This window comes from Cucurbita moschata, unplaced genomic scaffold (assembly GCF_002738365.1).
Source record: "Cucurbita moschata cultivar Rifu unplaced genomic scaffold, Cmos_1.0 Cmo_Scf00005, whole genome shotgun sequence".
NCBI lineage: Eukaryota > Viridiplantae > Streptophyta > Magnoliopsida > Cucurbitales > Cucurbitaceae > Cucurbita > Cucurbita moschata.
Window position 1 is genome coordinate 4,024,975 of NW_019268521.1, and position 20,453 is coordinate 4,045,427.

General features: G+C 36.9%; 3 protein-coding genes across 3 annotated transcripts; 1 reads left to right on the forward strand and 2 right to left on the reverse strand.

Moving 5' to 3' along the window:
- Positions 1-5,636: 5,636 nt before the first annotated feature.
- LOC111443715 (receptor protein-tyrosine kinase CEPR1-like) lies at positions 5,637-8,886 on the reverse strand. Its single transcript, XM_023081650.1, has 2 exons — positions 6,220-8,886; positions 5,637-6,144 (listed from the first exon to the last, which is right to left on the reverse strand). Exons 1-2 carry the CDS (start codon positions 8,690-8,692, stop codon positions 5,756-5,758), a joined length of 2,862 nt encoding a protein of 953 aa, XP_022937418.1. The 5' UTR covers positions 8,693-8,886; the 3' UTR covers positions 5,637-5,755.
- Positions 8,887-9,470: 584 nt separating this feature from the next.
- LOC111443714 (receptor-like protein kinase HAIKU2) lies at positions 9,471-12,566 on the reverse strand. Its single transcript, XM_023081648.1, has 2 exons — positions 9,978-12,566; positions 9,471-9,887 (listed from the first exon to the last, which is right to left on the reverse strand). The coding sequence occupies exons 1-2, from the start codon at positions 12,526-12,528 to the stop codon at positions 9,523-9,525; spliced, it is 2,916 nt and encodes a 971-aa protein (XP_022937416.1). The 5' UTR covers positions 12,529-12,566; the 3' UTR covers positions 9,471-9,522.
- Positions 12,567-16,655: 4,089 nt separating this feature from the next.
- LOC111443716 (probable beta-1,4-xylosyltransferase IRX9H) lies at positions 16,656-20,201 on the forward strand. Its single transcript, XM_023081651.1, has 4 exons — positions 16,656-17,806; positions 18,898-19,147; positions 19,244-19,457; positions 19,825-20,201. Exons 1-3 carry the CDS (start codon positions 17,010-17,012, stop codon positions 19,412-19,414), a joined length of 1,218 nt encoding a protein of 405 aa, XP_022937419.1. The 5' UTR covers positions 16,656-17,009; the 3' UTR covers positions 19,415-19,457; positions 19,825-20,201.
- Positions 20,202-20,453: the final 252 nt, after the last annotated feature.

Sequence of the window (20,453 nt, forward strand, 5' to 3'; positions counted from 1 at the left end):
GAAGGGTGGTTTCAGGCGGCCATTATCAGCCCTCCTCTCTCCGTTTCTCTTTGTTCTTGTTGTGCAAGAACACTCGCCGCTTTGTCTCTGTCCATTTCCCTTCTCTCTCCCTCGCCAATCGCTTTCAATTTGCTGCCCATTCCATTGAACCCAAATGATAAATTTTAAAATCTTTTTTATTAAAAATAAAAAATCTTCTTGTTTTCTTAGAAATTTCCTCAAACATATGAAGGAAAAAAAAGGGAAAAAAAAAAAAAAAAAAAAGTGAATGGCGTCACAGATCCCAAGACCATTGTTGTTGTTGGTGGTGTTCTTCTTTTTCCACTCCAGAATTTAATAATCAATGGGCGACAAAATTTCTTGGTAGTTGAATCCCCAAATAAATGCTGTTTCATAACCCGAAGAGAGAGAGAGAAGAACACAGGCTTTCCTTTCCCTTCCTCTATATAAATTCAGAGCCCTCCCTGTTGTTGCCTCACTTCTGTTAAGAATGAGAAATAGAAATAGAATTGGGATCGAAAGTATGATCTTCATTCAGGTTTACCACGTTTAAATAGGATACAAACTATCGACTAATACCTAAAAATAGAAAAAATATATATCTAACTAAATTTGGTAAATAAATAAAATATACGGTTAATAAAATCTATACTAACAACTCCCTAAATATCTGATATATATTCTAACTAATTATCACGGCAAAATATCCTCTTAATANACACAACCCACCCATCATCACAGCTTGCATTTTGACTTTTGCTGTACAATTTGCAGGTATTAATGCCAACAAATAAATTTTTCTCTAGTCATAATTTTATATTTATTTTAGGGTTTAGGACTATAAGAATGTAGAAAACTTTTCCTTGATGGATGCATTTTAAAATTGTGAGGCTCACGACGATATATAACAAGTTAAAGCAAACAATGTCTACTAACGGTAGGCTTTAGCTGTTACAGGTTGTAAGGTATGGAAACATCTCCCTAATAGATGCAATGTCTACTAACGGTGGACTTGAGCTGTTACAGGTTGTAAGGTATGGAAACATCTCCCTAATAGATGCAATGTCTACTAACGGTGGGCTTGAGCTGTTACAGGTTGTAATGTATGGAAACATCTCCCTAATAGATGCAATGTCTAATAACGGTGGGCTTGAGCTGTTACAGGTTGTAAGGTATGGAAACATCTCCCTAATAGATGCAATGTCTACTAACGGTGGGCTTGAGCTGTTACAGGTTGTAAGGTATGGAAACATCTCCCTAATAGATAATGTCTACTAACGGTGGGCTTGAGCTGTTACAGGTTGTAAGGTATGGAAACATCTCCCTAATAGATGCAATGTCTACTAACGGTGGGCTTGAGCTGTTACAGGTTGTAAGGTATGGAAACATCTCCCTAATAGATGCAATGTCTACTAATGGTGGGCTTGAGCTGTTACAGGTGGTAAGGTATGGAAACACCTCCCTAATAGATGCAATGTCTACTAATGGTGGGCTTGAGCTGTTACAGGTTGTAAGGTATGAAAACCTCTCCCTAATAATGCGGGATGCATTGATGTATTTTAAAATAGTGAGACTAATGGTGACAATACGTAACGGGTGATAGCCGACAATTTTTAACTTTTTTTTTAGCTTGTTCGGTATAGTTTGAATAATGTGAATTATAATAATTGAGGCCTAATAATTACGATGTTATTTGTAATGCATGAAAGCTTTTTCATTATTAAGGGGAAAAAAATACAGAAACATTATTTTATGTGTGAAGAAGAGTTGTGTTGTTAAATATAATATGGGGAATATTAAAAATATCACCGACGTCCGACATTAATTGTAACGTGATTTGTTTTTGTTTTTTCCTTTAAAAAAGGTTGTCGTTGTCGGATCGGAACGCAGGTCGGCCACCGGCGGCGCGGCGGCGGCGGCGCCAACCCCAAGGGATAGTCGTTGTTGGAGACCTGCCGTCTGACACACATTATCCTTTAAAACCTTCAACGTCCCTTAATATAAATCCATTACTTTCTTCCCTTTTATTTTTTTCCTTTAAATACTATTATGGTGGTATTTTCATTTTTTTTTAATTTAGGTCTTTTTAAAATGCTCCTTTTTTTTAAAAAAATTACTAATTTTCTTTTATGGATAAGATTTTATTTTAAATGATGTGAAATCGGAGCTTACCATTTATTACCCGTAAGTAGAAACATCTCTATATTTGGAAAATTCGAAAGAAAAAATTTAAGTAAGACAATATCTATCTGCTTGCAGGTTAGGCTATTACAAATAGTATCAAAGTCCGACAGTGTGTCAATAAGGACACTGACCCACAAAAGAGGTGAATTGTAAAATCTCACATTCATAAGGAGAAGCACAAAAAGAAAAACTTAAAAAAAAATAGTATCCACGAGCAGTAAATTTGGGATATAGATCCAAATACATTATATATATATATATATATATACAAAGTAAAATTTTTATTTTGGAAGTACCCACAAAATAACGCATAAATTACGGAGACTAAGGGTGTTTGGTAGACAATTTTAAAAAATTTAAATATAAGATTATTATTTAAATTTTTTAGATAAGTATTTAATAATAGAAATTTATAATATATATTGTATAATACATAGTTTAATAATATTATTATTATTTTAATGGAAGTTCAGTAATTTGTGTTGGCATCGAAGTAAATAAACATTGCATTTATTTTTGTGGAGGAAAATTAAAATTATTATTTATTTATTTATTATTATTATTTTGTCGTTTTTTGTACATGGAAGATGGTGAAAGATGTTGGTGGGTGGGAGAGAGGGAATGTGGGGGCAAAGATGCCATAGGGCCACAGGGGTAATTTCCCACTCTATTTTTCTAATTAATATTTTTTTAAATATCATCGATACCATCAATATCAATTTTTTTTAATAATTAAAATACTATTTTCTAATAAAAAAAATGCATTAAACTCTATTTTCTAATTAATGTATTTTTTTTATATATTTTATTTATAATAGTAGTTTTGAATTTTTACTCAAAATTTATAAATAAAAATAAAATTTTGAAAATTAAAAAACTGGGTTTGTAAAAATAGTGAATATAAACTTAATTTTATTAAAAGAAATTAAATATTTGATTGAATTTTGGATAAAAAGGAGGGCAATAAATGGGGTTTTAATTTAGGGTAAATTATGGAGATTGTGAATTTGTGAGAAGGTGGTTGGTTTAGGGTTCTTAGGATTATAGGCCTTTTTAGGCAAAATCTTTGTTGGGTATAGATGGTCCATCATTAATGCTTGCATTCACTTCTATACCCACTAGCCTGTTACTAATGTTATTAAAGCCAGACACCGATGATGTGCTAGCTTTCTCCCTCTTCCTCGAAGGGGTAGACACAAGGTGATATTCCAGTAAAGACGTTGAGCCTCAAAGTTGGTGGATCGGGGGCAATCCCACATCCATTAAAGGAAGGAAAGAGTGCTAGCGAGGACGCTGGGCCCCGAAGGGGGTGGATTGTGATGTCCCACATTGATTGGACAAGAGAACAAACCACCATTTATAAGGGTGTGGAAACCTTCCACTAGTAGACGCGTTTTAAAGCCTAGATGGGAAACCCGAAAGGGAAAGTCCAAATCATTCCTTATAAATATGTTCAAATTATGAGTACGACAGTGAAACGTAACGAGCTGAAACGGATAACGTCAGCTAGCGGGCTTGAACCGTAACAAAATATTGAATGGATAGTAATAAAATGATTTAAATGATTTTGAGCTGATTTTAAAATTTGAGACATAGAGAGTAATTGTTAGAAAATGGAAAGAATTTATTGCTATCATAAATATTTAACAATGTTTAGTGTAAAATTTAGGTGAGAAAAGAGAAGCTCATTCACCAACCTATATTTGCATCAAACTAGATTTAATTAAACAACCAAGCATTATAATATTACCATAAATGTCACCATAAATTAGTGTGTATATATTATCATAAATCATTTATAATTGTACTAAAGGAATTTATTATTATTAATTATTATTAATTAATTTAAAATTTGACAGTATACTAACATAGATTAATATAACTCTATAAATAAATGATATCGAAAATTTGTCGAGTCGTTCTATTTTCAAATTTGACTGCTAAGAACGAGATTCAAGGGCGAGATCGTAATATATCACTACATGAACAATGGCAACATCCATACGTCATTATAAACAGTGAATTGGCACTAAAAATTGCAGAAATGGTAAAATTCCAACGAGCATTGGTCGACAATACTATTTTAAAAATCTAAATTTACGTGAACTTATTTTTACTTTTACTTTTTACCCTCGACGATGCTTGAGTCGGTTTTGTCTTATCATTCAAAGAAAAAAAAAAGTATTGGTTTATTTTTTGTTTTGGTGTTGAATGGGGGATGGGTAGGGCTAGGCTCCCACCACTTTAGTTTATGGCTTCCCCACCAAATCAAAGTGATGTTGGTCATCTTGAATCTCATTCTCCTTGGTGTTGTATTTTCAGAGTTAGGTTAGGCCGATCCACGACCCCACACCCAACTAGTTTCGTAAGCTCGATTTCTATTTATGGGTCTCTATTTATTTAACAAAAAAAAAAGTTGTTCTAAAGCATCGAGTGAAAATTCAATATTAATTGGGGAGAAAATAATCTTGCAAGAGTTTCTGAGTGTTGGGAGAGACGTTCCACTGCTAATTAAGAGGTTATCACGAGTTTTTAGGTAAGGAATACATTTGATTGGCACGAGATCTTTTGAAAAACCAAAATCAAAGCCACGAGAGTTTATACTCAAAATAGACAATATCATACCATTGCGAGGGACCGTGAATCCTAACGTGGTATTAGAGTCATACCCTTAATTTAGCCATGCCGGTGGTGTAGTTAAAAGTGAATAAAGTGTTGACCCTCAATTAAGGGGAAGCTGTTTGAGTGCTTCATAAGCTATGTCTGAGAGGAGACTAGCCGTGGAGGTATGGTCAAAAGTGAATCAAGTATCGAACAAGAGGTATACTGTATACGAGGGCTCCAGAAAAAGAAGTTGATCCTCACTGAAGGAAAGGTCGACCCAAAAGCTTAGTCGGGATTGAACATGTTTTTATTTTTCCTCCCTAAAAAAAGGAAAAAAAAAAAAAAGGTTTTTCAGTATTGCTTCAATGTTGAATGTGGGGGCAAGAACAAACTAAAGATGCCCAAATCAATCAATAGTTTCCATTAAATTAAAGTTTTTTGGTTTGAAGTGGTGGAATTTGGAATCATGGCCCCAATTATATTAATTCAGAATCCCGAACCCACTTGGATCAATGCAACAGTACTCGTCTTGTCTACACATTCAGATAAAGTTTATAGATCAGAATTTCAATTACTTTTTCTTACTATTTATTCTCGATACCATATATTTTATTTTATTCGGTACCGAGATAGATCTAACCGCTAAAAATAATTCAAAATATGCAACTATTATAGTTTCACTCTCATCTAAACTTTATCGTTCCTAAAACCCGTCCTTTTAGTTATATGCTTACGAGTTAAGAAACTGATGATCATATTAAATAAAGTTTAAAAAGATACATTTTAAGAAAGGGGTGATCTTTAAAAAAGAAATGCACGGACAAAAGATAGAGAATATCAACACGAGCTGGCAAATCATATATCTATGTATGTATATAGACGTATATATACTTATTTATAAAGATGCTATGCGATCGAGTTGAAGATTAGGGCAAAGAGAAGGATAGTCTCGATGGGTTTTCGAGAATCATAGGTCAAATGAGTTCTTGATTCTCGTGGTGGTGGTAGTGTGTTTAGGGCATTTGTTGTGAGAATCGAGTTTGCAAGGGTCGGTTTCAATCAACAAGTGTACCACATCCTTCATGGTGGGTCTAAGTGCAGGATTCTTGTACGTGCACCGAATTGCAATCTTTAGAACTTGAATCATCTCATCTTTAAACGATAACGAAACTTTCTTGTCCAAAACTTCTACTGCTCCTTCCTTCGTGTCTACTTTATTCGAAACCCAATATATAATATTCTTGTTCTCTCCGAACTCCGCCTCCACCGGCTTCTTCCCCGTTATCAGCTCCATCAACACGATTCCAAAGCTATACACGTCGCACTTCGTCGTGGCTTTCGATGAATATGCATATTCTGTTTTACGTTAAAATCATTAGTTAACACACGAAACGCTATACTATTTGAAAGTTTTGAAAGTTTAGGACATACCCGGGGCAAGATAGCCGTAAGTACCGGCGATGACGGTGGTGGTCGAGTCCTTACCAGCTCGAGCTTGCAAGACTTTAGCAATGCCAAAATCAGCAACTTTAGGCTGATAATGAACATCCAACAGTATGTTAGTGGTTTTAATGTCTCTATGAATTATAGAAGGCGATAGATCATGATGAAGGTAAGCCAAGCCCTGCGCTATGCCCAACGCAATCTGGTGCCGTGTCGGCCAGTCCAAATGAACCCAACCCTTGTGCAGGGCGTCCCATAAATTGCCGTTGGGCAGATACTCATACACCAAAAGGCTGCAGTCCAAGCTCGAGAAATGGCAGTATAATTTCACGATGTTCTTATGCCTAATACTCCCCAATGTCTCCACTTCCGTTTTCAGCTCTTTGTCCAAGAACAGCTGCTCCTGATCCGACCGTCGGTCTTTCCCCTTTCGTCTCCATGGCCTTTTAACGGCGACGATTTCGCCGCTGCTTAGCTCAATTTTGTACACTGTACCGGCGCCGCCATGGCCGACGATGTTCTTCTCCACCATTGATTCGATTATCTCTCTTGGGTCGAAGCTGATTCGGTGGAAGCTTTTGACATCGTACGAGAAAAACGATGAAGATTGTGTCTCGTCCTGTTCCATTACTGTTTTTTCTCGGCTGAATCGTCGTCGGAGATACAGAGCAGCTCCGATGAAGATTATGAACGCTGATACTCCGATTGTCCAGATGGAATTCAGCCGTTTTTTGTTGAGGTTTTGAGAACAAACTGGGAATTTTTGGTCGGATGAATCTAAATAAATCGAAACGCACAATCCTGGGTTGCCGGAAAAGCTCTCCACTAACCCATATTTGATCAAAGACAGAGGAATCGGACCGGAGAGTTGGTTGTTCGAGAAATTGATTGAGTTCGGCAACAATTCACAGAGGCTTTCCGGGATGTTACCGGACAGTCGATTGTCGGATAAATCAAGAACATTAAGAGATTTAATCTCGGAAAGCGAAGTGGGTATTGAAGAATTCAGGTGATTTCGTTGCAAAAGCAGCAAATTAAGCCTCTTGAGATTCCCAATTTCAGAAGGAATCGGGCCAGACAAGAAGTTGTTGCTAAGATCAATCTTAACCAAATTGGTCGCTTTAGAGATTCCCGGCGGCAACTCGCCGGAAATCATGTTACTCTGCATGAACAATTCAGACAGATTCCTAGCTTCAGCAAAAGAATTCGGAATTTCACCGCTAAGATTATTGTTAGCAAAATCAATAATCGAAGCATGTGGAAGACCCAAAAGTCCCGCCGGCACCGGACCTTCTAGAAAATTCCAGCTGACTCGAAACCGTAAAAGTGACTGGCATTTACCATACGCCGGCGGGATTTGACCCGAAAATTTATTTTGCAACATGAGAAAATACATTAATTTACCTTCTCTACAGACATCTGTCGGTAAGGGACCGGAGAAATGATTTTCCGACAAGTCGAGAACCAACATGGGTGAAAATTGTCCCAAATTACTTGGAACTTCTCCGGTCATGTAGTTGTCGTAAAGCGATAACATAGTGAGCGTTGTTGAGTTCGAAATTGAAATGGGAATCTCCCCTGTTAAGGAGTTGTTGTAAAGCTGAAGAACTTCAAGCTTAGGAAGACGACAAATCGACTCAGGAAGCTTCCCAGTCAACATGTTGACCGACATGTCCAAGTCCACGAGTTCTGTTAAATTCCCGATCTCCTCTGGAATTTCCCCGATTAATGAATTGTAATAAAGCTCCAACTGTCTCAAATTCTTCAAACTCCCGATTTCTTTCGGAATTTCTCCGGCGAGGAAGTTGCCGCTTAATTCCAAGTCAACGAGCGCCGTCATATTCCCAATCGTCGCCGGAATTCTCCCCCCCAACATACAAGTCGTCAACACCATCGATTTCATCTTCGTCAACTCCGACAAATCCTCCGGCAACTGCCACATATTGAAATTATTATCCTCGTTGAAATTCAGCCTCTCAAGCTTCGTCAAACTGAAAACCGACAACGGAAAGTCGCCGGTGAAGTTGTTATACGACATGTCGAGAATTCTAAGGTTTCTCAACGGCGAGAAATCCGGTAACGTCCCAGTCATAGACAGAAAACTCATATCCAATTCCTCCAAAACAGAGCAATTCGTTATCCCACGTGGAAACGTTCCTCGTAAGCCACTCTGCCCAAGTCGCAACACTCTCAACTCCGGCAAATAAGTACACACATCCGCCGGAAACTTCCCCGAAACCTCCCTGCCGGAGAGATCAATCCCAACCACAAACCCCTTTTCATTACAGGTAACGCCGGTGAAATTACAGAACATACTCCCGCCGGAAACATCCCAATCGGACGGCGAAGAATTCCCGATCAAAAGGTCTTGCATCATAGATAGAAACAGAGATCGATCACCTCCAATGGGTTGAGAAAAGAAAGAAAGAAGAAGAAAGAAGAAGTAGAAAAGGAGGGCCATTGTTGATGTTGGCGGCGGCGGTGGCGGTGGCGGTGTGGCAGAGGAGGAGGCGGAGGAAGAGAAGTATATAAATGGGGGGGATGAGTTGAGTGCAGGGAGCAATAATAAGAGAAGAATGAAGAGAAGGAATAATTTGAATCGCTTCAAGAATTTGTTCAATCAAAATTGATTCCATTATGTGAAGCAATTTTACGCGTTCTGTTTCATCCATCTAATGCCACTTTATTCCTTTTTAGTTTAATTTCTTCTTCTCTAATTTATATTTATGTAATTTCCGATGGGTAATTATTTAATTTCTCAAAAAATAAAAATTCCACGTGGACAGACATGGGTCCCACAAAGGAAAGAGGAGAATCTGTATTGGGGAGGAGTTGATGCCCACTGCTAAAAAGCCAGCCAATGGGGGAATCCGATTTCGTAGCTACCACTGAACTCTCTATTTTTTCTAATTCTGTTTATTTATTTATTTATTTATTATTTAATTAAATGGAATATTTATTTTTATCATCCGTGGGCCTAAGGTGTTTAAAGATCGGCCCATTAATTCTAATGGGCTGACAAACTGAAAAGTGGGCCTCGCTCCCCATTACAATTTCTGAATTGGGCTGGGCCGATTTTTCTATAATTATCTCGTTAATGCCTCTGTATGTCGACACATCGGCTAACTCAGGGAATCATCGTGGGAAGTCCAAAGCAAAATCATGAGAGCTTATACTCAAATTTAGACACATTCGTGATTTTTGATCGAATGATTTAGATCATCGAACCAAAGCTCTATTAATTTCCTTGTCTTTTTCAAAAAAATTCTATACAATATGGAAGATTTAGGTTTAGATATCAATGTTGTTGATATCTTTGGCAATGAGTATCCCAAGCAGGCGACAGGGGTGGGCTTCTTCAAGCATTTGAACCACACTCCTCATGGTGGGTCTCATGGAAGGAACCCTGGCTGTGCACAATATTCCTATTCTTAATACCTTTATGGCTTCCTCTTTATATGCATCGCCAATTCTTGAATCCACCAACTTTAATACACTTTCTCTGCTCTTCAAATTGTTTGATACCCACTCCACGATCTCCTTGTTCTCTCCGAACTCCGCCTCGATCGCTCTTTTCCCGCTCACTAACTCCATTAATACCACTCCGAAGCTGTACACGTCGCTCTTCTCATCCACTTTGTAACTGTATCCATACTCTGCATACAATTAGGGTTTACGTCAATTCACAGTACTCCAAAATGGGTATTGAGTTGTTAATCAATTTTAAAGGTTAAGCTTGAGTTTACCTGGTGCGATGTAGCCGGGAGTGCCTGCAACGATATGGCTTGTCTCGTTGAACCCACTTGTGTTGAGGATTTTGGCAAGCCCGAAATCGGCTATTTTGGGTTTGAGACATTCATCCAAAAGTATGTTGCTGGATTTGACATCTCTGTGAATCACTGGTTGGTCGCAACCGTGATGAAGATACTCTAATCCTTTTGCAGCTCCGACTGCGATTTCGTATCTTGTTTCCCAATCTAACTCCATTTTTGTCGACGTGTGAAGTCTGTCCCATAAGCTTCCATTAGGCATATATTCGTATACCAACATGCTTGAGACCTCGCTCGTAATGCTGCAATATAGCTTCACTACATTCACATGACGGATTGAGCTTAGAGTCTTTACCTCCGAGTCGAATTCCAACGACTTTGCTCTCTGTTTCGGTAGAATTGGAGAGGAGCTTCGGTTATTGTTGTTGTTCATCCTCTCGTATGGATCGGTGTTCCAAATGTGCTTCACGGCTAACTCTTTCCCATTTTCAACTGTCACTTTGTAGACGTTGCCGGAACCTCCTTTTCCGATTAGATTCTCGTCTTTAATGGAATCCAATATCTCGTCTTCTGTGAACGTCATTACATGGAATGATTTTAGGTCCCACAATTCCTTTTTAAGCGACCGATCTCGATATTTGTCGCTCTTTCTCAATTTTATGAAGCACCATAGTGTCGCACTGAGAAGAATTAATCCGACGAAGATACCAATGACGAGTATTCGAACGTCCTTGGACGTGCCAGAACTCTTTGAACATCGTCGTAAAAAGCCATCGGTCTCGCTGCAAAGGCCAGGATTTCCGGCGAAGCTTTCGTTGTAAGCTCCATTCGATAGCGATAGAGGAACTGAACCAGATAATTGATTGTTGGAAAGATCAAGAAGACTCAATTTCAAATGCGAAAATGTCGGGGGGATTTCACCTGATAGGTCATTATTGGAGAGATTCAAAGAGTTGAGAACCGGAAGAAAACCTAGAGACGAAGGAATTTGTCCAGAGAAGAAATTCTCCGCCAAATTGACGATACTCAGAGAATTACACGAGCCAATCGTCTCTGGAATCGAACCAGAGAATTTATTCCCTTGCAATTCGAGGCTATCGAGATTCTTGAGATCACCGATAGTCATCGGAAGCGCATCAGAGAACTGATTATTGCTCAAGTCAACCGAAGCAAGAGATTCCGCTTGTGAAATCTCCAATGGCAATCGGCCTGAGAACCGATTATTTCCGACGTAAAATTCAGAGAGAGACACACCCTTTCCAATATCAGAAGTGATCGAACCAGTCAATTGATTTGACGCGAGATCAATTATATTCACATTCGGCAATCCCCAAATTCCCGACGGAACAACCCCGGTGAGTGAGTTCTGACTGACTCTAAATCGGTTCAAAGTAGAGCAATTAGCGTAAGTCGCCGGAATCTCGCCGGAGAAATTGTTCTGAAGAATCAAAAGCTTCTGCATCGTCCCCTGCTTACACATATCCGGAGGAATCAATCCCGTAAAGAAATTTTCCGACACATCAATGAAATCAAACGCCGCCCAAGAACCAATGGCATGCGGCAGAGGCCCCGTAAGCCTATTCCGATAAAGGGACAGATTAACCAGCGACTTAAACTCCCCAAACTCCACCGGAACATGGCCGGAAAATTGATTATCAAACATTTGCAGAGAAACCAAATTCGTCAAAAACCTCAACTCCGACAAATCCCCATGGATGTAATTCAAGGAAGCATCGAAATTCTTAAGGCCGGTAAGGTTTCTAAATCCCACCGGAAGTGTCCCCGTTAATTGATTATTATAGAACACCAACTGCCAGAGCTTCTGCAGGCGACCAATCTCCGGCGGAATATTCCCTGTTACAAAATTGTCGGAAAATTCAAAACTAAGAAGCTCCGTGAGATTACCAATAGATCTTGGAATTTCCCCTGTTAAGCTACAATTCGACAAATACAGCAAATTAAGCCTCTTCAAATTGGTGACCTCCACCGGAAAAGTAGCGTTTTCAAAAGGGTTATCTCCGACGCTCAGCTCAATCAAACCGCTCAAATTCCCGACGGATTTCCATGGAAACTTACCGGAAAACCCACTTGAATTCAAATACAGATACTCCAATTCCGGCAACGAATGTATGTCCGGGAAAGAGCCGGAGAAGCCATTGCTGCTGAGATCCAAATGCTTCAGTTTTACACAATTGTTTAAACTCTCTGTCACTTCGCCGTGCAGGGAATTGGCGCGAAGAATCAGCTTCTCCAACGCCGGTAACTGGCAAACGGAATCAAAAGGAAGAACGCCCGTCAAACCCCATTTGGAGAGGTTAATTTCGTTGACGAACCCGTCTGAATTGCAGGCGATTCCGGTGAAATTGCATTTGGGGGTTTGGAGTTTCCAGTTGTGGAAGACGGCAGCGTCTCTGTATTGGAGAGAGGAGATGAGTTTGGTTAGGATTTGACGTTCGTCGTCGGATTTGATTCCGGTGAGAAAGGCGATGAGGAGAGAGAGAAGAGAGAGAAAATGTAGAGACGACATGTCGTGAAAATGAAGACCGACCGACCGACGACCGACGGTCTAAGTAGAGCGCGTGGGAAAAGGGTATGAATATTCCTATTATTTAATTATGGGTTTAATGGTTTTTTATCGAAAGAGATGAATTTGATTCGAAGAACTGAAAGGAAAACGATCAAAAAGGTTAAATCTTTAGTTTCAACACACAGTCTCTGTAATTCTGAGGCTGGTCGTTGGTCAACGTAGCCACTGGTTCAAATTTGAGAAATGCCACGTCATCAAAATTCAGGTAAAAATATCATTTTATTAATAAATATGTTGTTTTTTTAGTGGTTACATATATATATATTTAACCCTTGAAATATTATTTTTACCGTGACAAAGTTACAATTTAACGCAGTTAAAAAGTACTCATGAAATTTTAAAAGTATCATTAAAAAATTTATATATATCTATGAACTACACAAAAACGGTTTTTATTATTGATGATAATAATTTTTTATCTTAATTTTTTAATTAAGGTTTAGAGTATTTCATATGAATGCTAATTTTAAAAATTCATGGATAATTTAGTACTAATAATAAATATTCTTTTTTTAATTGAAGGGTATTATTGAAAAGTCATATTTTTTATTATTAAAATTTTGAAAAAATGATGTGTATTTTTTTTAAAATGAAACCCAAGATTTATGGATTATTTTTATTATTTTAACCTATAGTTTATGCATAAATAAAAAATATCTAAAATATATTGTATACTAAAATAATATATATCTTGATATGATATATCAATAATAATAAAAAAAAAAAAAAAAAAAAAAAAAAAAACAAAAATAATGCGTGAATGAAGTTGAAGTGAGAAAGTGAGTAGATCCGTGAAAAGCTAGTTAATACGAACCAAAACGGGAAGCCGCCATGGTTGACTTCTGAATCTAATGACGTGGCGCACCTCCCTTCGCCACGTGTATCACATATGGAGTACTAATAGTAATAAAAATAATAGAGAGAATTATACACGTAATAATCCAAAGTAAAAAATATGAAGGTGTTTCTCAACCCAATAACAAAAATGGTGAGATTTCACGTTGATGGGAGAGAGAAATGAGTACCAACAAGGGCTCCAAACGGGTGAATTGTAAGGTCTCATATCGGTTGGAGAGGGGAACGAAACACTCTATCTTATAAATATGTGAAAACTTCTCTCTAGTAAACGGGTTTTAAATTTTTTTAGGAAAAGTCAAATAGAACAATATCGACTAGCTATGACTTTGAATATTATCATGGCAACGTTTTTGTTTTATTTTAAAATATAATTAAACTTTTATCACATATTTCAGCACGATATATTTGAGAAGTGTAACAAAAGTGGACTAGATTTGCAAGAAAAAAAAAACAAGAGCTTAAAGAATGAATTCCACATAATATAAAATCAAATTTAGGTCTTACCCACCATCCACCCACACTTCAATAATTGAAATTTGTCCTCACAAAAATATTAGAAAAATAGCTCAATTATTAATTTAATTTCCATACTTCCCCATGTGGTGTACGAATATAATTATTTCTAAAATTCGATTTTAAAACGAGTCAATTAGAGAGAGGTATAAGAATGTTTCGTTTCCCTCATTAACCGATGTGAGATCTCACAATCCACCATTAGGGCGCTAGAACACTGTCCAATGTATCCACCATCACTGTACAGTGTCAACCGATGTGGGATCTCACAATCCACCATCAGGGCGTTAAGAGCATTATCCAATGTCAATTAATATGGAATCTCACGATTCACCATTGTGTGCACACTACACACTATCCAGTGTCTGGCTCTATACCCACTACTAACAAATATTGTCATATTTGAGATTTTATTTTCGAGCTTTCCCTAAAAGTTTAAAACACATCTACTAGAAAGAAAATGTCTCGTTCCCTTCTCCAACCAACGTAGGATCTTATATATTCGTCTTTTTTTTTCATATACCACCTCATCATGGTTTCCTCTATCATGCCTCGACGAAATAATAATAATTTATTTATTATATAATGATAATAATAATGGAGTAGTCAAATGTGTAGATATAATATAATTGGAAAAATAAATAAATAAAAACAATATCTTTAATTGTGCGACCATTGTGGGGTGGCTTTAATGGCATCCATATGTAATTAAGATTATTTTTTAATATAAAAATGATTTTAATTAATTAAGAACACCCAATATATATTAATGGCATAATTTTTTAATATAATTTAAGAATAAAATCATTGATTAAAGTAAATAAAGCAATATCTACTTTAATCGTCTGTATTTAAAAATATATATTATTCCAGTGGGTAATTAGTGACGTAAATAATAAAAAAATTGGTGTATATTAAATGAAAAATAAATTATTATTTTTTGTGGCGCACCGATTTGGCAATACTGGAGTCCCTTTGAAACTAAGCACACAGCTTTTTCAAAAATAATTATTTAATGGGGAAAGGTTCATTTTAAGGCACAATTAACCCCACAATTAATAATCTAAATATATTCCAAATTAATTTTACGAAATTTAAATTATAATACTTTTTAAAAAGAAAATGATATAAGATTTAACAATGAAATAGTTGTATTAAATTAATAATAATATACACGTCATTTGATAATTTTGTTTTTGATATTTTATTTTTAAACTAAGATTAATTATTCCATATTTAATTTCTTCCAACTCTTATCCATTCGTTACTTTTTTTTAAAGTAACAATCAATTTTCCGAATTAAATATTAAAAAATAAATTGAATAGCGTGGAGGAAGAGGACACGTGCTACTTCAGTATTGGTTCCCCTTCGCCCACAAATTTAATTTTTTAGTATTAATTTTGGATTTTTATTCAAAATAATAAACTAAATATTAAGTAGGACTTATACAATATCTAAAAAAAAGACTTTAATAACTAATTTATTAAATATTGACTTCGGGTATGATTATATGAATAAATAATTAATTTTGTGTCCATTAAGCAACAATAATGCTATTTTTTTTTTAAATAAGAAGATGAGATAGATGTCCCATTCCAATAATAAATTAAAAAATGTATAATAATTATAAAATTTATAACGTTTGGGCTCAAGCCCATGTAGATATTAGGTGGATCGCATGAATCTCAGATTTGGGCCGACAATAGTTTTGGAATAATTATTTGAATTTTAAAAATATCTAATAACCTAATTTTTAAATTCGAATAAAATTTTATGTTTTATTTTGTATAAGTTTAATCTATTAGATACAAAATTAAAAAATTCATAAGTATATTTAATATGAAATTAAAAACTTAGAGACTGAACATGTAATTTAATATCTCAATTTTATTCGATTAATGTTGTTTTCTAATCACTGGAGTCACTAACAATCCTTTTCGTAGCTCATAAATTTAGTAATCTACGTCTTTAATATTTATTAAGAAAAATCATTTTTAACATTTTTGAAAAATTAAATAGGTCGTTTGTTATAGTAACTCACCAAACCATCATTCCTTTTATAAATGCTCAATTATTACACAAACATGATTTTAATTAATCAACTTTATTTATTCTGACACGTGTCATACAGTGATTGGTTGAGTTTAACCAAGAAAGATGACAAATAACTTAGGTAGCTATTGGAGCTATTGAGTCTAATCGCATTTGAAAATTTTAATTATTATAAGATAATTAGTGAACTTCGGGGCTATAAAGTAATTCATCAATAGTCAATCACAATTGAATAATAATTTGAGTTGCTTGTAAATAATTAATAAGATTCATATGTCATAATATAATAATATAATAAGTGATATCATCGGTGGAATAATCAATAGTTGATTAATTAATTAATCGATGAATTTATTTTAATCCATTCAGAAGTTCTAGTTATTAATTTAGAGAATGATCATGAGTTTATGAGTTTATAATCAAGTAATACTCTCTCTATTGTAGGAAGCGTTTTGGAGAATCCCAAAGCAAAGTCATGAGAGCTTACACTCAAAGTGGACAATGAGTATAAGGGGGAGAGTCGTATTTCTGTAAACGTGCTGAAATAGAGTTAAAATCACGGCAGAGGTGGCCACGTGTTAATGACCCAATGGCCCACAACGCGGAGCTTTTAATGATAAAACCATCGTCTATCTGGAGCTGTACCCGCGAGCTCTGCCCGAAAAAAACTCCCGCTAGATCTTGGCCGCCTGCCCCTGCCCGTAAGTTCTTCGTCAACTTACTCGCCTCCCTAAATTTTCTACCAAAACCTAAGCCCAATCTTTCTCCGACAACTGCCTTTCGTTTCGGATTTTTCTTCCCATTCTACCAATTTCAGTTCATTGATCTCTTTTGGCACCCAATTTCTGCTTCTGATCTTCTCCTTGTTTCTGATTAACTTTGCTCTCCCGATTTGTTTGATTGCTTCGTTGAACTGGATTTCAGAGCTCTAATTTGGAGTAAAATGTTATAGATTCATGTAGTGTTGCTGAGATTTGCTTGTTTTTTTGATTGGTTGATGGCGTCGATACGGAGGACTTCGTCTCCGGCGTATCCCGATCGGCTTTATCCGAACGGGATCCCTTCTTCGCCATCTTCGAAGCTTCTTTCTAATGCTAAAAACTCGTCTCCTGTCTCGTCGTTTGCCGTCGAAGTGCGGAGATTCCTCTCTGGAGATTTCTTTCTCAGGTATCCTCTGCGGAAAGGTAGCAGTAATTGGCGAAGAGCATTCTTTAGATGCCTTGTGTTTTTCTTGCTTGGCTTCTTGCTAGGTATGATGCCGTTTGGCCATGATGCCGGCGACATTCGAAGCCATGACTTCTCATTCGAGATCAAGCCGCCGCATGTGAACGCGCAGTTCGAGAAAGATAGTCGTGGTCAGGTTTGGCGAGAGGATTCAGTTGTCGATTCAGTTAATTTGTTGGTCAAGCCATCTCCGGAAGTGAATTCGACTTTCACTTCAGTACCTAAAACGCAGTTGATTGTGGTGACACCGACGTATAATCGTGCACTTCAAGCCTATTTCTTGAATAGGTTGGGTCAGGCGCTGAAGCTTGTGAATCCGCCATTGCTATGGATTGTGGTGGAGATGAATTCAGCGTCGATGGAGACTGCCGAGATATTGCGGAAAACGGGAGTTATGTATAGACATTTGGTTTGCACTAAAAACATGACTGACGTGAAGGATAGAGGAGTTCATCAAAGGAACGCAGCTTTGCAACACATTGAGCGTCATAAGCTCGATGGGATCGTTTACTTTGCCGATGACGACAATATATATTCGTTGGAGTTGTTCGATAGCCTGAGAGATATCAGGTAATTGAGACTCATTCTGATGATTTTACATATAGATATAAAAGTTGGATATTCTTTAGTCATCATGTTAGGCTTCAAACATTCTTCTATCTATCAATTTTTATCGGTTGCTTTCAAAATTGAGGACTACTTGATCCGTCCGTTTCGATCATTATTGCATTTTCTCGTAAATTTTGTATTTTTGTGCATTCTTGGTATATATTGTGCGCTTTGATTGTTTTTATCATTATGGCAGTTTTTTAGCTGAGAAAATAATGCATATAATTTCGCACCTATATGATCTTATCCACCTTTGGTTGCATAACTAATTTTTATGTATTTGTTGATGTCCCAATCATTTCTTTCTACGTTTAGATTGACAGAAATCTTAAGCGACAGTGACGCCGATTTATAATCTCTTTGTTGGCAGCTTTTTTTCGTAACATCCCTTTCACCTCTAGTCGATATTATCTGATTGGCCTGATAGGTGGAGTAGACACTGGCCCGGTGTCCTTAGTGGCACACGGCCCGGTGCCTGGCTCTTATACAATTTATAATCGTCCAAGTCCACCATTAACAAATATGTCCAAGTCCACCATTAACAAATATTGTCTGCTTTTGCCTGTTACTTATCGCCTTCAGCACATTTTGAAACGCGTCCTCTAGGGAGAGGTTTCCATGCCCTTGTAAGGAATGTTTCATTCCCCTCTCCAATCAATATGGGATTTTAGTTGTATGTTTCATTCCCCTCTCCAATCAATGTGGGATTTTAGTTGTACAAAGGACTGAATTTTCGAGCGTGACTTGTAGTCTTTACCAATATACTCCAACTTATTGCCTTCTCCTTAGAAGTTTATATAATGACCCCTCTAAGGTTCATTAAATAGCTAGAATTTAGGAATCCGTTGTCATGTTTTAGATTGCTTTGTGGTGTAATATGCAACTTTTCTTTCTTTTATTTGATAGTTTGAGCTAGATTTTCTTCTGAGAAACGACCTTTTATCTTAGCGGAACATATTTCTTGTTTTCTCTACATGACTGGGATTTCTGGTCCAAATTTCTAATTTATGTCCACTTTGAAGACTCCTCATCTTAGTCTACTTATCTTTCAGCCGCTTTGGCACTTGGCCCGTTGCCATGCTTGCACAAAACAAAAACAAAGCGATTCTGGAAGGTCCTGTATGCAATGGAAGCCAAGTAGTTGGATGGCACACGAATGAGAAAAGTAAGAGGCTTAGAAGATTTCATGTCGATATGTCTGGATTTGCTTTCAACAGCACCATCCTGTGGGATCCAAAGAGATGGAGACGCCCTACTTCAAAGCCTATTCGACAGTTAGATACTGTGAAAGAGGGTTTTCAGGTATTATTATGCGCCCTTTCCATAGTTCTTGTAGTTGTCATTCACATGTACGCAGTGCTATAATTATATAGCTTGCCATCCTTTTCTCTTTGGCAGGAGACTACATTCATAGAGCAAGTAGTTGAAGATGAAAGTCAAATGGAAGCTGTGCCTACTGGCTGTTTAAAAGTAATGAATTGGCATCTCCATTTGGAAGTACCCAATTTCGTTTATCCCAGCGGTTGGGTGTTTCCAAAGAATCTTGATTATGTCCTGCCAATCAAGTGATTGAACATTGCCATTGCAGTTTAAAGCTTAGAATTTTAGACAGGTACCATCTTCTTTAGGCTTGCAACTCTTTTTGATCTTCTTTAGATAGGCTGTTATCCTCGCTAAATGTGTTGATATATATAAAGAATTCTGACGCATTTTTTTTATAAGTGTGGAAATCTCTCCCTAGTTTCCCGGTAGACTAGTTTTAAAAACTTTGAAGGAAAGTTCGAAAGGGAAACCCCAAAGAGGACAATATCTATTAGCGGTAGGCTTGAGTCGTTACATTTTTTCGCAATCCGGAGGCTTAGGGTGCTATATTTTATCTGATACTAAATGTATATAGTTTCGTGACCTTTGGTTAATACTAATAGCAAATGAAGTTGCAATATCAATGACATAAGAGACCTCGGTTTCTTTGATGGCAGTTTGATCCAAATCTGAATTTTGGTGGCTTTTGATTCCTGATTGGATCATTGCTTGAACTGGCGCCGTTGGTGATGAAGAGTACCATGGGAAGCTTGGCTTTCGACACAAAGAAGTACGAGTTCATCATTTTTCCTCGTAAGAATTTTCTTGCATATTCTTTAACACAAATGAGTTTGGTATAGTCGTGTAGATTTTTAGTGCTTAATTTAGAGGGTTTTTTTTTTTTCTTCCCAACTTTCGATTGTTACAGCAAAACCTTCCAAATATTGTGGGGCGGGGACTGTTGTATATGTAAACTCTGTATTTGTTGTAAAACCGATTGATGACCAAATCAATGGGGGCCTAATCAAGCATGGCCACTTTCTTCTAAGAGTAAGACAGTTTGCAACGTTTCTATTCCCAATCACCCTCACTGTTTCAACACACCATTTCAGAAATTATGACAATGTTATCTCCTGAATTACCCTAAAAGTCTGCCTGTGTTTTCATTCTTTCCCTTCTGGCCACACGCCCCACCAGTTAGTCTCCTATAATAAAAGGAAGGGTTTCGTCTCTCTCCGAGATAGAACGGAAAGGCTGATTTGGATCGACTTTCTAAGTGCCACAAATACTTTTATTAGTACTTAAA